General features: G+C 43.7%; 1 protein-coding gene across 1 annotated transcript; it reads right to left on the reverse strand.

Moving 5' to 3' along the window:
* Window positions 1-6,156: 6,156 nt before the first annotated feature.
* On the reverse strand, window positions 6,157-15,535 carry LOC133398270 (diacylglycerol kinase delta-like). The gene is made up of 16 exons (XM_061669908.1): window positions 15,530-15,535; window positions 12,288-12,353; window positions 12,045-12,216; window positions 11,874-11,972; window positions 10,500-10,584; window positions 10,312-10,419; window positions 9,847-9,943; window positions 9,612-9,719; window positions 9,413-9,526; window positions 8,757-8,891; window positions 8,443-8,606; window positions 8,243-8,348; window positions 7,682-7,771; window positions 7,490-7,603; window positions 7,309-7,417; window positions 6,157-6,248 (listed from the first exon to the last, which is right to left on the reverse strand). Exons 1-16 carry the CDS (start codon window positions 15,533-15,535, stop codon window positions 6,157-6,159), a joined length of 1,665 nt encoding a protein of 554 aa, XP_061525892.1.
* Between the last annotated feature and the right edge of the window lie 2,206 nt (window positions 15,536-17,741).

Genomic DNA, 17,741 nt, shown 5'->3' on the forward strand with positions numbered 1-17,741 from the left:
CTAATTCCATAATTAATTAGTTATAAATTTGATTATTTAAGGAGTTCTACATTTACAGAATTAAAAACAAAATAATAATTGCTAACCTACTATATACACAATATACAGGATTTAATTAATTAATTAATTAATTAAAAACATATATATACACTATTTACACTAATTACATATAAGAATAAGACTGGTGAAGAAAAGACATTGGAATAAATACACTGGTAAAAACTAAAAATGAGTCACTAAAACAGAGACTATAAAAGGGGAACCAGCTAAATCTTGTCACTTCACTTTCACTTTTGCTAAAAGACTTCACTTTCACTTTTGCTTTCGAACGAGCAACAGCTCTTGATATAACAGTAGGATAGTAGAAATTGTGTGCTAAAACCTGAAGAAGGCTTGACATAAGCCGAAACGTTGTTGGCACACACAAAGACAGAATTGGATAAAGACAAATATAATTGAATAAAAACAACTTTGTTTGATAGTTTCTTTATTATTTTTTTATTAAAATTTTTTTTTGAAAAAACATTTTTTGGCATCTTTACAATAACAATCCATACATTAGCAATACTATACCTGATAATTCATTGTAGAACATACAATTTATAAACTAGACAATAGAACATTTATTAATTATATAGCAAAGGCGACAGGAAAATCCGTAAATGAATGACAAAGACAGAAAACTAAGAAACAGATACAAAAACAATAAAAACTGAAAAAATACAACAAAACATACAAAAACATTACAAAAACATATACTAAAACAACAAAAACAATTAAAAAACTAAAAGTATAAAAAAACAAAAAAAGTGTTCATAAAAATACAAATTACACAAATTGACAACAAAATGATGGATGAGGGATGGACAGTGGCCCGGTATGGTCGCCGAGGCCAAAATAAATATCAGACAGGAGTTGGGAATCAAGGTGGAGGGAGATTCCAAGGGTGGAAGGCCAGTGCACCTCCCTTTCGCTCCGACGGTCGGCCGGAGGCCTTTAACCATCGGGGTGGAAGGGTTCAGCCTCAATTTCCTAACCCTAACCCTAACCCTTAACCAAATTGTGACTGTAGCCCTAACCATAAATAAACTCAAAAGCTAACCCTATCTGTAATCCTAATCTAAATATGGTTAAAAGGGTTATTAAATAGTCATTAAAGTTACTAAAAAGTTATTAAAAAGTCAAAAAGTTATTAAAAGGTTATTAAAAAGTTATTAAAAAGGATCAATAAGGGTCAAAAGAGTTAAGAACAGTTAAACCATAGTTCATATAAGTTAAATGGCAAAAAAAAGGGAAAAAAAACTGAAAAACTACAAAAAAAACTACAAAACAACCAAAAAAATATATAAAAACAATATTAATACTATTAAACCTAATTAATAATCAAATGTTACAATAAAAACAAGGTTAGGTCAAATTAATACATCATTTAGTTGGACATAAAGTCATTTATAGGGACATTGCAAAACATTTGGCCATTATGGGGTTAATTTCTAAAGTGAAACTAAATGTGAGTGTTGTAAAAAGAACAGCAAATACAAAGACAGCAGAGGTTATATAAGGATGTGCACTCATTTTGGCTCAGTTCGAGTTGGTTCACCGGAGTGCGAACATCGCAAACCTGCTGTGCTGTGACTGTGTGCCATTAGACCTGAGGAAGGCTCAAGGAGCCGAAACGTTGTCTGGGCACACAGAATTGGACCGGAAGTCACAGCTTATTTCAGATTTGGCCATTTTTTTGTTATTTTTGGGTTTTGTAAAAAAATTTTTTGGGTTTTTTTTGCAATTATATAAAAATACATTATCAATACAGATCTAGCCTAATAGATAGCATAATTGAAAACAACCATTATTATTTATATAGCAAAGGCGAATCCACCACAATAAATAAATAAATACATATTACTGGATAAAAGATAAATATACACATAAATTAAAAAAACAAAAAGATGTGGAATGGACAGTGGACCCAAGTCCACTATGGACGACGACGCCAACAGGCGCGTCACCAGGAACGGGAGGACGGAGGGGAGCGTTGGGGGAAGGACCGTGCACCCCCCTCCCGATCCTGGAAGGGGGATTACGTCCCTGTGTCCGGGAGAGGGAGGGCTCGGTTCCCCTCACCTAACCCTACCTGATAATTCATTGTAGAACATACAATTTATAAACTAGACAATAGAACATTTATTAATTATATAGCAAAGGCGACAGGAAAATCCGTAAATGAATGACAAAGACAGAAAACTAAGAAACAGATACAATAAAAACTGAAAAAATACAACAAAACATACAAAAACATTACAAAAATATATACTAAAACAACAAAAACAATTAAAAAACTAAAAGTATAAAAAAACAAAAAAAGTGTTCATAAAAATACAAATTACACAAATTTACAACAAAATGATGGATGAGGGATGGACAGTGGCCCGGTATGGTCGCCGAGGCCAAAATAAATATCAGACAGGAGTTGGGAATCAAGGTGGAGGGAGATTCCAAGGGTGGAAGGCCAGTGCACCTCCCTTTCGCTCCCACGGTCGGCCGGAGGCCTTTAACCATCGGGGTGGAAGGGTTCAGCCTCAATTGTGCATTACAACACCACGTAATCACTCAAACTGCTTCCCGCCACACACGCAAAGTGTAAAACGCCAAGCCAGCGACGACATGTGCATTATTAATTTGACCTTCGAGTAAAGTTCAAACTTCGCTCAACAAAATGAGCGAAGCAGCGGCGACGTCATATTCAAGCGACACTCCCGCCACGAGTACGATGGCAATTGTGCATTACAACACCGCTCGCTAAAACACCACGTAAACACTCAAAGTGCTTTGCGCCACATACGCAAAGGGTAAAACACCAAGCCATCGACGCCACGAAGTCAATTATTCATTTGGGCGTCGAGTAAAGTTCAAACTTTGCTCAACAAAATGGCGACCACGTCGCAGCAGCGCTGCCGCGGTGACGTCATGTTTAAGCGACAGTCCCGCCACGAGGACGACGGGAATTATACGTTATAACACCGATAAAACACTCAAAACGCCTTCACACAACTCAAGCAAAGTGTAGAAACCCAAGCCAGCGACGCCAGAAGCCACTTATGCATTTGGGCGTCGAACAAAGTTCGAACTTTGCTAAACAATGACGAAGGCGAAGCCCCAGCGACGTCATGTTTAAGCGACAGTCCCGCCACGAGGACGACGGGAATTATACGTTATAACACCGATAAAAAAACTCAAAACGCCTTCACACAACTCAAGCAAAGTGTATTAACCCAAGCCAGCGACGCCAGAAGCCACTTATGAATTTGGGCGTCGAACAAAGTTCGAACTTTGCTAAACAATGACGAACGCGGAGCAGCAGCGCTGCCGCGGTGACGTAATTTTTAAGCAACAGTCCCGCCACCAGGACGACGGCAATTGTACGTTACAACACCGCTAAAACACTCAAAATGCCTTCACACCACTCACGCAAAGTGTAAAAACCCAAAGGCAGCGACGCCACGAAGCCAATTATGCATCTGGCCGTCGAATAAAGTTCAAACCTTGCGCTACAAAATGGCGACCCCCGCATGTTCACTCAGCTGTATGAGCACAAATTAACGCATGTCAATTCACTCACAAGACGCTATCGCACCCCGAGTGCGTGCCAGAGTCAAACATGTCAAAACACGCTCAAATAAGTCAATACAAAGCAAAAACAACATTCATTGCTAGAGAGCTTGAAACAGCGTGCTTACCCTGACTGGAACAAATGAAGGCGAAAGCAACGGCACTCGCCTCACCCGTTTAAGTGATCCAAACCGGAAATAGATGTTTTGCATTAACCAATCATAGATGTTTTGCATTAAGCAATCAGCTTAGTGTGCGTACCTTTTGGTGCCAAATGCGACCAATCAGATGACCAAGTCCTAATTATGTCCTAGAAATGTCCATTTCTCGTGCTTGATTTACGTCATTCACGTGATGCCAAAGTCTGCTGTACTAGTACTAGTACTAGGAGGAAAGGTTGTCGAATATGTTTCATTTGCATCACAGTTTTTATTTTTGAAATAACTGAATGGTTCAGGGTCACTACACACAATGGAAGTCTTTCATTCGAATGTTATATTTTCAAAGTAATTTAGAAAAAAAATACTCCCCAAAAAGTTTGGATTCTGCAGCTTTTGCCATAAGTGTAGTACAATTTTTACATAGTTGTTCAATTAGTTTGCATTGATCCTCATGAGGCCACAATTTGGGTATAAGTGCATTACTTTTCTATTTACAAGTGGAGGTATTTTTCACTTTATTTGCACAATGCAGTGCAACAATCACTTAGTTTTACAATACGGTTTATTCCTTACTGGATGGATTCACAAACAACATACAAAACACACTGAGGCATTTGACACGCACGCCTGTCATGCAATAGTCCATCTGAAAGCAGAGTTGTGTTGGGAAAAGAGGCAAAGTCAGTTTATGAGAGAACACCTTTATAGCTCCTCACTCTAAACATTTCATTAATCAACAATTAAGAGAAATGACAACTTCATATTGTGTCAGCTTTGTTGGTCACAATGTATGTAGGGAGAAGCTGCGGCAAACATTTTCATACAAACCGAACAAACTGACATGCGGGTATTAATAAAACTTACTTTTAAGTCAGACACGTTGGAAGCAGCAGCGGTCGCACATTTATCACACCATCGAGTCGTTTTAATTTCCAAAGCTTATCTTTGATACATGACGGAACAACTGGCAACACGCGCACACGCTCGTGCAAACACCCAGCGTTGCGGAATCATTGTTAACCCCATTAAATTACATTCAAACAATCGTTGATAAAATTAAATATACATAAGCTTTCTTTTGAAAACCAATATCCACGTTGCAATCATATGTTCAGAACAAGTTGATGATACAATTTCAAAAAGTTACACGTTGTAAACAAACATTTTATCTTCATCAATAAGTGATTCATGAGTCCACTTAAGCTTTGGCTTTAAGCTTCACGTGGATAACGTGGTTACCATGGTAACACGTCGGCCCGGCGCATCAGTGGACACGGGAGCGGGAACGCCACGGCCATGGATCACATCGATGGGCGTGCGTTTTTACATTACATATTTAATAGTTCATTACAAATAAAAATTCATATTCTTCACCTAATTTGACATAAACGCTTGTACACGCACATTTCCCCCATCAAGGAGTTTGTAAAGTGCGAGCCCAGACACAGTAAACTTGAAATGAACGCCACATTGCACACACCGCTGTAGTGTGTCGCTCTACTTCGCACAACACCACAAAAGCATTGAAGGCAAAAAGGCGGCAGCGCACACTGGATGCAGAAACGGCACCCGACGACAGTGGAGCTTGGCGATGCTCGACCGTGAGCGGAAACGAGCGTGTTCCTGCACGCGCTATCGTTTTGTATGCCCTTCACAGCAAGCATCTGCTTAGACTAAACATGCTTATGCAAACGATTAATTTGCCCATTGGCCCGACTTGATTTCTTGATTGATCCTATCGTGTTGATGAACGCACGGGAGGGATGGTTGGGGGGGACTGGACAGCAAACCCACGAGAGCAAGACGATAAGAACAATTGGGAACTACTGGCAAAGCAAACGTTCACATTGGCGCATTACATCTAGAGTCAGCTGATCATGAACCACCCCCGTGACCTATTTAGTCGAGGTCACGACAAGCCAAACAAAGTCAAAACCACTTCAACACCTTGCATGTGCACATCCTTATCAGCATTATTATCAGTAGTATTATTAACAGCTCAACACACAAATACATTCAATGTTTTTCTTTTCTGTTCCACGTCCGAGATTTTTGCACATCGGCTTCTGGTGTCATTGAAGGTTGCGTGACGTAGAAACGAGGTGTCCCCGGAAAGTCTCATTTCGGTCTGAAGGCGGTTTCGATCGTGTCGTTTCTAAAAGATGGGTGTACTCTGCTGCGTGCAAGCAACGTGTAGACGCCGTTTATGACAAAATGACAGAATTGTAGGCTCTTTCATTAGCACAGCGGGCCAGTGGAGGAGCAATGCGAGTGACACCGCTTCGGAAAAAAAAATGCACAGTAAGGAAACGCAAAACAGCTGATCCTTGCCGCCTACGCCACGGTCAGTACAGCGGGTGCCGGCAGATAAGAGGACGGCATCTCCTCACTCGCGGAGGTCAAGGTTAGGGGCCGGAAAAGATCGTCGGTTGCTTGGCGATTCTGCTTCAGGAGTCGTACACTTGACGTCCCGTGTTCCTAAAGCGACACGACCACAAGCGATTACAAACTCCAAATGCGCAAAAACCACGCTGTATCCTATCGGTTGGATATCATTGGCGTTGGGTGGAACACTTGCATGTCCAAAACCATTACTTTTCAGGAAAAGAAAATAACTATGTCTTTATTAAAGCTGCATCATCAAAGAGCAAGCAATTTACAACGCTCAGTCATTTGGAAGAATAACAGTCCCACGTGTGGACTAAACAGTATCAATTGGTGAAAAAATATTCAATTGAACAGATTTGGGTAAGTCACCGATGGTGTAGTGGTACACTCGCCTGACTTTGGTGCGGGCAGCGTGGGTTCAGTTCCCACTCAGTGACGGTGTGAATGGGAGTGCGAATGGTTGTCCCTATCTATATGTGCCCTGCGACTGACTGGCGACCAGTTCAGGGTGTAGTCCGCCTTTTGCCCAAAGTCAGCTGTGATAGGCTCCGGCGCAGTGCCCCGCGACCTTTACCGGAATAAGCGGTGTTGAAAATGGATGGATAGACGGACCAAATTTGGACATGGAAGGATTTTGGCCCGATGCCCGCAATATGTACTCTATATACACGTGCGCACAAAAATGATTTACAAAAGTTCTTCTAAAAACAGTACATCTTTCACAACTTTAGGACCAATTATCATGTATAAAATATTTTTTGGATTGAAAATGTCAGAGAGGTATTCATTTTTTTTAAAATCACTACGCATGCTACTTTGTGTTGAAAACAATCGGAGCTGGCACGCTGACATCTAATTATGTTAATGTTGCAACCTACATGGGCAGTGTCCAAGCGCGCACGTTCTCAGGACAAAGGCTATTTCGGTCGGTGAGGCTCTCAAAAAGGAAAGGAGAATAAATGTGTGGACAATATGGAAAGGGGGGAAAAGGAATGCTGTGTGAAAGCAGCTTCAAGTAGCTGGCCATGCAGCTGCAAATCTTACCTCACCGGGCCACGAGAGGGAAGCAAAGTAACCCGCTCAAAACAACAGTCCAAATTCCGAATTGTCTGCGAGATGACTTTGTGTGTGTTTTATCGGCTGTTCCAACCTGAGAGCGAGCTGTTTGACTTCTGCTTGTGGAGCTTTTCCTTCTCCCTCTTCACCTTGGGCATGATCTTAAGCTTTATGCTGCTTTTACTACTGGGACGCGCCAACCCCTGGATGCACACACAATCACATGTGGCACAACGCACACAAGCACGCACGCCAGGGTGTTTCGCAATCCTTGCCTCCTCGGCACAGTGCGTGAGTGGACAGATCCGGTGGATGTCATCCAGCTTGTGGAGCTCAGCACTTAGGCTGTTCAGGGTTAAGCGGAGCCCCTCTTCCTCAGGGAACTCGGACTGAGGAGGATAAGAAGAAGGGTGCGTGAGAGATCGGATGGACAAAAAGTGGCAGCAGCTAGTGGCGAGAGAGGTTACCAGATGTTTTCCATCCAGAAGCATGGTTGTCTCTGCCTGGAGAACTTTGCTGCTGTTGACAATTTCCACGGCTGTGCTGCGACTCAAAAACTGAAAATCAACAACACTGGTTGGAGTGATTTATCCAAAACCTACAAAACATGTATTTTTGGGAAATAAAGTCAAACATTTGGGGTTAGTGCTACATCAATAGCAGAGTTGTGGCGCACTTTTCTTTTTAAATCCATGACATGTCAGGCCACATGTTCTCTGGACTACAGTAAAGTAGTCCTGTAACATTAGTCGAGCCCTGCGCTCACTTTAACCGCGTACATCAGAATATGGTACAAAAATGATATGAAATTCACACAACACACCGCGCTGCAAAAGCTGTATCACGGGTACATCGCATTGATGCAGTCTGGGATGGTTGTGGTTGACACGTAACAGCGTCCCCGCACATCTCATGTACAAATGTGCATCGAGTGGGTCCAACGGGCCATCTGTAGTCCCGTCTGGACCCATCTGCCTACACCTGTGTAGTCCCGTCTGGACCCATCTGCCTACACCTGGTGTCCCTACCTCAGGGCTGGACAGCTTGGCCTCGGTCAGCACCGTGGCGCTGGCGTTGACGGCGTGTGCCAGCTCCTGCTCCACCAGCTTGTGCGTCTTGGCGGCCTCGCGGATCCTGGGGAGGAGTGAAAACAGGAAGGGATGATAATTGTTCCGTCAGGTGTCGAGAGCGGGGACAAAACAACTCCCCTGAGGAGCGTGTCACTGACTTGCTGATGAGCGTGTCGGCCACCGTGCCCAGCTGCTGCACCTGAGCGCACTCCTCCTCCGTCAAGTACTCCATGGACTGCTGTGAGTTGAGGCGGGGCCTGTTGACGCGGTCGCTGTCGATCTTTAACTTATCCTCCCACGACTTGAGTGTGCTCTCAAAAGCCTGGCCAGCTGGGATGGAGGTGGCCTTATTTTAAGTGAGGACAAGACAGCTTCAGGCGGATCAAAGAGGTCACTCCCATTGGAAACAATCCTCCTGAACTGAGAGCTCCAATTAGCCATCAAACACATCCGACCGAAAGTCACATCCTACCCTGTCCCTGGTGAGCATCTGTGCTCGATTCTTGTGGAGTATCTTGACGATACCCGGTGGCTGGATCCAAGCCTCGCCGTCCACTTGCACAGGGACACCCTCCTCCCCTAGGATAGTGATCTTCACCTGGCGGCACTGAGCACAGGGCGGTGTATGTTTCCATCGTACACGAAGAGGTTTGTGATTTTATTGCAAACACCCAACATTTCCAACATACACAGGGCGGGCGGGGTATGTTTCCATCGTACACGAAGAGGTTTGCGATTTTATTGCAAACACCCAAAATTTCCAACATGCGTGACCCACTGCTGTTGTGGGCCCAGAACAAGGACCGAGTTGTGCAAATGTTCCCTGGCTGTACCACCAGCACTGAGCAAGAGGAGTTAATAACACCATTTACCCAGCCCACATCCCTGGTCGTGTTTAAACATATACGTTGTATGTAAATTTCATGTTGAGCTGTCCATTGTCTGTGTCTACAGATGATTGCAAAGCATTCCCTCATATCTGTACTGAAAAAATAACGTCAAACCCACTCGAATTTCATCACATTAGTGTTGACTTAAAAAATTGGAACTCATACAACCACAAGTCTGTCTGTGTGTGTGTGTGTGTGTGTGTGTGTGCGCGCGTGTGCGCGTGTGCGCGTGTCTAACCTGTGCAATACAGTGGTGCTGTAAGTTGATGACTCTGGACATGGCCATCTGCATGCTGCCAAACACAGCCACTACTTCCAGTTTCTTGTCGTCAAAAGACGGAGCCCCGAAGTTCTGGAAACATAGGAAAAAGCCAAAGTGTTAGCTGGCACCGAGGACGGCACTCTCTTTTGAACATTGTACTGCCAGATGTGCGCACGTTGTCCTCCTTGGTGCCTCCCCAAAAGTTGATGCCGCCTGCGTAGCTGGGAATGTTGAGCACCGCCAGGCCCTGGAGAATCGGAAGAGGAACGGAGACACCATCGCACTAAACAGAGAAGATTCTGTGTTAAATGTCGTTGCCTGAAATACCACAATTTTGGCTCTCTCGAAAACTTGTAATAGCCTCTCCTGCAAATAGTGTATAATTGTGTGTGTTTGTGTACGCGTCAAACCTCAAGCAGAACCCTCTGCTCCAAGTTTTTGTACGTCTTCTGGACCAGCTCTTTAGTCCCCAGCACTCCATACCACATCATGTTCTTTGTGCGACTGCTGCAGGACATCAACACACATACTGTACATCCTTATGAGCACTATGTGGTAATAAGAGTTTTTCTTTTGGGCCAAAGGTTGGCAATGTTACTTTGTCAAAACAGAAAAAAAAGGTACATGCACACTAAGTGCACTTCCCGCTTGAAACATTAACGAAGGACTGAAAATAAAATCTATTTGAGACATGTTATCAAATGTTAACTTTTTCAGGCTCTGAAACGCCATTCTTGCATAAACAAAAAAGCAGAGTGATGTGGCATAGAACATGTTTCTTAAATATTGAAGCACAAAAATGCCTCACCTGTGCTATCATTTAACAAACCCTCCAGACGATACACTGCTTTCTCTGGTCTTTCTTTTTTGCCTACCTGCACTTTTTAGGATGCTCATCTCGCTTGTTGTTGAACTCCAGCGAGATCTTGGCGTCCAGACCGATGCCAAAGTAGTTGTTCATCACACACTTCTCCAAGCATAGTCTGCCACCAAACAGAGATGCTCAGTGAGGACAAACAAACGATATGGCAATCGAGGGGCTTTAGAGCCAAAGAATGCTTACACTGAGTCCTCGTTGAATTTGACCGCGTGGAGTCTCTTCGGTTGCTCCAGGACGATGGGAGAGGTTGGACTTAAACGTCTGTAGCCTGGATAGAGGAAATGTGGGTAAGAAAAGGAGGAAGGAAAAAAAAAATACCCCTCATCCTTTACAAGTAAAATAAGCAATGTGAAAGACCCTGTAAAGTCAATTCAGAGTGATTTGTTTATCAATACATTCTACATGTTGAAGATAATAGTGGAAAACATATACAGAGACTGTGAAATGTATTGTACTCAATTGTACACTGTGTGCTGCACTTTGTTGTACGGCATGAGTTGCCCCAAGCCCACTCAATAAAAACTGGAGCGCCTTACTTGGCATCAGCGGTTATCCAGCGCAATTGTGACATGCGGTTATCTGGCTAGCTATGCCCACACCCTAAAAACGCATCTTCCCTTTGAATTGCCCTCTGGCGTAGCTGCTTTAGCGCACCCTGTATAGTCCACAATAGGCATTCAATGTTGAAGTTGAGCCTCCTAACGTGATTTTACGTCATATTAGCTATCACCCCCTCAGTATGTTTGATTCCTTTTGGCGCATCCATTCCATTCTGTGGTATATCGAATTTACATGCCATTTTTGGGGCTTGCTTTGTGCCACTTTAACATGATTCAATTTGCGTTTTGAGGATGAATCGCTTGCAACTGGACTCGTGGTTGTCTTGGAAGACGCTTCGCCTCTCATCTGAGCAGGCTTCAGGAGTTCATGCAACAAGGCTTAGTTAGGACTCACTACTACAAAGTACTTTTAAAAACTCAAACAGGGCTAAGGAGTTGATGTTTTATGTTGCTGAGACCAGAGAGACACATTTCAAAGAAGCCTATTTTCCTATAAAAAAAAAAAAAAAAGAAAAATGCTGAATGAACAAACAAATACTAAGAGACTAGTAACTCTGGTAAACCATGAACCACATTGACTGGTGAGCAAAAACGTTCACGACAAGCCCTGTGTCCACGTATAAGGAAGACGCTAACGAAATAGTAATTCATTTTTTATTGCTTCAAATTTGGCAAGGTTATTAACAACCCTCTTCTATGTGGTGTGTCAAATTTAAAAATACTTATTTTCACTTTACAGGTTCTTTAAGGACTATTCGTCATGTGGGTGGAGCCCGCCCACTGTGTTTTGTCTGAGCTGTTTAGGATAGTGTCTTTTAATGGAAACAAAAATGCTTATGAGGCTGGCAAATGCTGTAACCAACAGGCGGTGCTACTAACCCTAACTTCCCATTGCAGCCAATCACGAGACTGAACAAGGTCATTTTTGGACAAGTGTGAAATTTGAAACAAAGGGCTCATAGGAGGTAGTAAAAAAGAGCTTTTTCTTTACATGTACGCATCTCCGCATCCTTTAGTTCCTCGCTGTTTTCTCTTTTGATGGAAGATGACGACCACATCCTGTGGACCTGAGTGTGTCGGTTCTGCTCGTCCACCACTGCAAAAATGACACGGGTGAGCGGGCCGCCCCCACCCCCGAAAGCACAAACGAACGCCGCTTTGCTTTTACCTTTCTCTGCCTGTTCGATGATCTGCCTCAGGGTCTTTTTCAGGCTGTTGGCCCGTAGCATCAACTGCTCCCTAGAGCGGTAAGTTTGGGCACTGGAGCATGCGTCACTGCCATCCTTATCTGGGGCTGAGCCACCATCTTCCTGGCCAGCCAGGGAACCCGTTGGAACCACCTGGAGAAAATCGGAAATTATTTTTTTTGCACTCGACAAAGGGCAGCGTTTATAGTTGCTCCTTCTATTACCTGAGCTTCTGCTTCCTCACTTAAGGCTTTGACCAAGGAATCCAGCTTCTCATTCAGCAAAGCACACTTCGGAGAAAAGAGGAAAATTGTCTTTCATTTTTCAGCTTATGATTTTGTGACAAAAGTTTGGAGAACATATTTTTCAGCTTCCAGTACAGAAACCCAAGTTTTGATTGTCCGTTGCAGTCGGAGTTTGTCTTTTTTTGGAGCAGCACCAAACCAGACTGTGATGGAAGAACACAGGACTGATTCGATGACCGCTGTGTAGAACTGTCTCAGCATCTCCCGTGGCAGCCCGTGCTTTCTCAGAAGCCTCAGGAAGTACATCCTCTGCTGGGCCTTTTTGAGAACGGAGATGATATTGATCGCCCACTTCAGGTCCTGAGAGACTGTAATACCCAGGAACTTGAAGGTCTCGACGGTTGACACAAGGCAGTTGGACAGCGTGAGGGGCAGCTGTGGCGAAGGATGCCTCCTGAAGTCCACGATTATCTCTACACTCTCGAGGATGTTCAGCTCCAGGTTGTGTCGGCCGCACCGCAGCTCCGGCCGCTCCGCTTCCTGTCGATCTGCAGATTCGTCACCGTCCTTGATGAGGCCGATGACAGTGGTGTGATCTGCAAACTTGAGGAGGTTGACAGGAGGTTGGCGTTGATGTGCAGTCGTTCATGTAGAGAGAGAAGAGAGGACACAACCTTGGGGCGTCCTGGTGTTGATGCTGCGTGTGGATGAGGTGGCTTCCCCAAGCCTCACCTGCTGTGTTCTGCCCGTCAGGAAGCTGTAAATCCACCGGCTGTTGGCAGGCGATACGCTGAGCTGGAGAAGCTTGGAGGAAAGGAGTTCGGGGATGATGGTGTTCAACGCTGAGCTGAAGTCCACGAACAGGATCCTCGCGTAGGTCCCTGCACTGTCGAGGTGTTCTCGGATGAAGTGCAGTCCCATGTTGACTGCATCATCCGCAGACCTGTTCGCTCGGTAGGCAAACTGCAGGGGCTACAGCAGGGGACCTGTGAGGCTCTTGATGTGGTCCAGCACGAGACGTTCAAAGGACTTCATGACCACAGATGTCAAGGCGACAGGCCTGTAGTCATTTAGACCCGAGATGGTAGGTTTCTTGGGGACTGGAATGATGGTGGAGCGTTTGAAACAGGATGGTACTTCCCACAGTTCCAGAGATCTATTGAAGATCTGAGTGAAGACTGGAGCGAGCTGGTCTGCGCAGACTTTGAGGCAGGATGGGGACCCATGGTCTTGTCCTGCCGCTTGGTTAATCTTCTGTTGTTTGAAAATGCGTCTCACATCCTGTTCGTGGATGGTTAACGCAGAAGTCAGAGGTGTGGTTGTGGTCGCGGGTGCGGCCGGGTGGGTGTGTGGTGTGAAACTGTCCTTTTCAAATCTGCAGTAGAAGGTATTCAAGTCGTTGGCTAGTGTGCTATTGTTCTCAGCTTGGGGGGATCGTCGCTTGTAATTAGTCAGCGATTGGAATGCATGCCAGACTGATTTAGAGTCGTTTGCCCTAAACTGTTTTTCCAACTTTGCTGCATAGATCCTCTTTGCAATGTTAATTTCTTTAGTCAGCTGGTTTCTAGCTCGATTATATAGGGCCCTGTCCCCGCTTTGATATGCTTCCTCCTTAGCTTGGAAAAGTTGCTTAAGTTTGGCAGTGAACAACAGCTTGTTGTTGTTGAAAGTGCGAAATGATTTTGTTGGCACACACACATCTACACAGAAACTGATATAGGATGTGACTGTGTCCGTATATTCATCCAGACTGCCAGCTGAATTTTCAAAGACACTCCAGTCTGTGCAGTCTAAACAGCTTCGAAGTTCCATCTTGGCTTCATTGGTCCATTTTTTCACTGTTTTCACTGGAGGCTTTGCACATTTAAGTTCTTGCCTGTATGTCGGTATTGAGACAATTAAGCAGTGATCAGACGAGCCCAGTGCTGCACGAGGTTTGGCACGGTATGCGTTTAGTGTGGTCTCGCAGTGGTCTAAAATGTTATTTTTCCTGGTAGGACAGTCGATGTGCTGCTTGTATTTAGGGAGTTTGTGGTTGAGTTTAGCTTTGTTAAAGTCCCCGAGAATAATGAGGGGTGGGTCCGGGTGTTTTCAATTTCGTTGACTTGTTCGGCGAGCATCAGCAGTGTGGCGTTCGTGTTAGCTTGAGGTGGAATATAGACGGCAGGGAGAATGAATAATGGAAACTCGCAAGACGAGTAAAATGGCTTAGAGTTCAAAAACAGCGACTCTAAAGGCGGGCTGCAGTGTGTGCTGAGCTCTGTGACGTCCGTACACCATTTTTCGTTGATATAGAAGCATGTCCCGCCGCCTTTTGTTTTCCCCGATGATTCCATGTGGCGGTCTGTCCGGTGAAGATGAAAGCAGGGAAGCATGACGGCGCCATCGGGTACAGCGTCGCAAAGCCAGGTCTCCGTGAAGCACATTGCCGCGGAACGTCCGAAGTCTTTACTGGTCTTTAACAGAAGATGAAGCTCGTCCATTTTGTTGGGTAGGGAGCATAGATTCTCGAGGTGGATCGACGGAAACGCCAATCTGTATCCTCTCTTGCGTAGCTTCACCTGGATGCCGGCTCGCTTCAGTCTGTGGCGTCGGCTCCGCCTCCATGCGCCAAAGACCACGGTCGCTGCTCCGGTCAGTAACACGGGGAAAAAACTGAGCGAATTTGCGAAAGTTGGTGAAAAAGTCCGGAGTAGCCTCCTTGATGGTGAGCAAGTCTCCCCTTGTGTAAGTGAGTCGTGTAATGTCTCCAAAGACAAACGAAAAACACAAAAACAATACTAGAGAGCGCGTAACTGAGGCGACCACACGGTTAGGCGCCATCTTGTATACAATCAAATTGGGTGGGCATTTAATATTTAATATTTGCATGCACACCTGGGCACAACTTATGTGCACCCCTGCCTATAACCAAGTAAATAACAGCAGCATATTAAAATAATAATATAAAAATAAATAAAAATCCCCGTAAAGCATGACTTCACAAGTCCTGCAAATCAGTAAACGTACTCAACATGTATAGTTCTACCTTTTTCTTCAGCAGCTGACACCATCAACGAGCTGTCATGACTCAATACCATCTGACTTTTTCAAAGCTATTGCGAAGTCTGTGCTCGCTGATTTGCAGCAAATAATCAATTGCTCAATTCAGTCAGGCGAGTTTCCTAAAGCTCTTAAAGTAGCTGTCATTAACCTCTTCTAAAACATAGAACGCTGGACACCTCCATGTTAGCAAGCTAGAGACCCCTCTCAAATCTCCCTTTCATAGCAAAGATTGTTGAGAAAGTTATTTTTAATCAACTCAGCAATTTCTTGAACATAAATGGACATTTTGACAAATTTCAATCAGGTTTCCGAACTCATCACAGTACAGAATCTGCTCTTCAAAGTGCTAAATTATAAGGTTGAACACTGACTAGGGAAAGCTGTCAATTCTGGTCTTGTTGCATCTTAGTGCTGCTTTTGATACAGTAGATCATAACATACTGCTGAACAGGTTGGAAAGGTGGGTAGGACTAAATGGAACAGTCCTTAGATGGTTCAGGTCCTACCTGGAGGAGAAGGATTTATTTTGTAGCCATTGGAAGTGTTCAATCTCATCGAATGGCAATGACCTATGGGGTCCCTCAAGGGTCAGTTCTTGGACCCCTCCTGTTCAGCCTGTACATGCTACGCTTGGGTCAAATTCTTCAGAACTTAAATTTTGACTGTCATAGCTATGCAGATGACACAGTTATATCTACCAGTGTCTTCAGATGACTACAGTTCAATTGAGGTGTTGTGTCACTGTCTAAAACAGATAACTGGATGAGGCAAAATTTTCTTCAATTAAACCACAACAAAACTGATTATTGTTTTTGGCAATAAAGAAAAGAGAATTGTTGTTAGTAAATACCTGGAGTAACTCTCTTTAAAAAACAAACACCAAGTCCGAAACCTTGGTGTTCTGATAGATTCCGACCCTACGTTCAACAGTCAAGTCAAATCAATTACTAAAACTGCCTTCTACCATGTGAAGAACATATCCAGAGTGAAGGCTTTCATGTTTTAAGCAGACCAGGAGAAGCTCATCCATGCTTATGCTTATCTCAAGTAGACTTGACTATTGTCATGGTCTTCTTACTGGACTCCCCCAAAAGAGCATTAAACAGCTGCAACTCATACAGAATGCTGCAGCTCGGGTTCTGACGAGAACAAAGACGTGAGAGCATATTACTCCAATTCTAAAGTCTTTACACTGGCTTCCAGTCATCTATTCAGAATAGATTTTAAAGTTCTGCTACTGGTCTATAACTCACGAAATGGTTTAGGTCCTGAATACAAGAAATAAATGCTAATATAATGTAAACCCAGTAGGACGCTGAGCTCGACAGACTCAGGTCAAATAGTGGAGCACAGAGTCCAGCATTTCCACTTTTAAATTATATTTCTTGCACTGTACACCGTTTAAATTGTACTTTTATTTTTTTCCTCTTTGTTTTAAATGTTTATGAGCTGTTTTTTAGGGTTTTAGGGCTTTTAATCATGTAAAGCACATTGAGTTACCTTGTGCATGAAATGCGCTATATAAATAAATTTGCTTTGTTTACAGTATCCTATTTCAAAACAATGTATCATTTTCAGGTTCAAAGGTGCTTCAGGTTAAAAGATGCCCCTTCCCCTAAAAAGTTGTGTGTATTTGGATAAGGCAAAAATAGGGCTGCTTTATAAACTCATGCAAAGCATCTACAGTATGTCTTAAAAGCATTTGACATCGTCTTCGTCTTATTCAGAGTGGGCATACTTTTGCTCATTTATTTGTCAACAGTTTTGTAATATTTCAATTGCAAAGCTTTTAATTCTCATTTATTTCACTTATTTGAGTGCTTTCCCAAAAATTTTTATTGCATCCTCAAGAGTTCCTTTCTAATTCAAACTACAATGGAGCCTTTCAAAACACCTGGCTCCTTTACTCAGAATGGTTAGAAAGATGTATTTAAGACTCAAGTAAGAATTCCATGGATGTCAACTGGTCCACACGTGTAAGCTGCATAACGTGCGTGATCACATCTTTACTCCTATTGGGGTAGGCTAAGTGAATTGTTAACTGTGTTTTGATTCGGGGGTTTGCCGTCAGGGTGGCCAGCCCCCCCCAGTCCAGGGTGGCAGCGGCCACCACGTAGCTCTGCCCTTGCCACAGAACCACACGGTACACATTATTGGATGTTAACAACGTTATATTAAATGCATCATGGGGCCCGTAATTCATTCAAGTTAGAATGCATGCAACAAGTGAACCAACCTGCTCTGCGTGGGACAGTTCGAGGCTGCCGATTGAACACAATGATCTGAAGATGAAGATTTGGACATTGTGGGTTAAACAGTACGCGAGTTAAAATGGAACAGGACCAAAGTCGTCAACAAGAAAAAAGTAGAATGTGTAATTATGCATTG

This window comes from Phycodurus eques, unplaced genomic scaffold (genome assembly GCF_024500275.1).
Source record: "Phycodurus eques isolate BA_2022a unplaced genomic scaffold, UOR_Pequ_1.1 contig_29, whole genome shotgun sequence".
In the NCBI taxonomy this organism is placed as follows: Eukaryota; Metazoa; Chordata; class Actinopteri; order Syngnathiformes; family Syngnathidae; genus Phycodurus; species Phycodurus eques.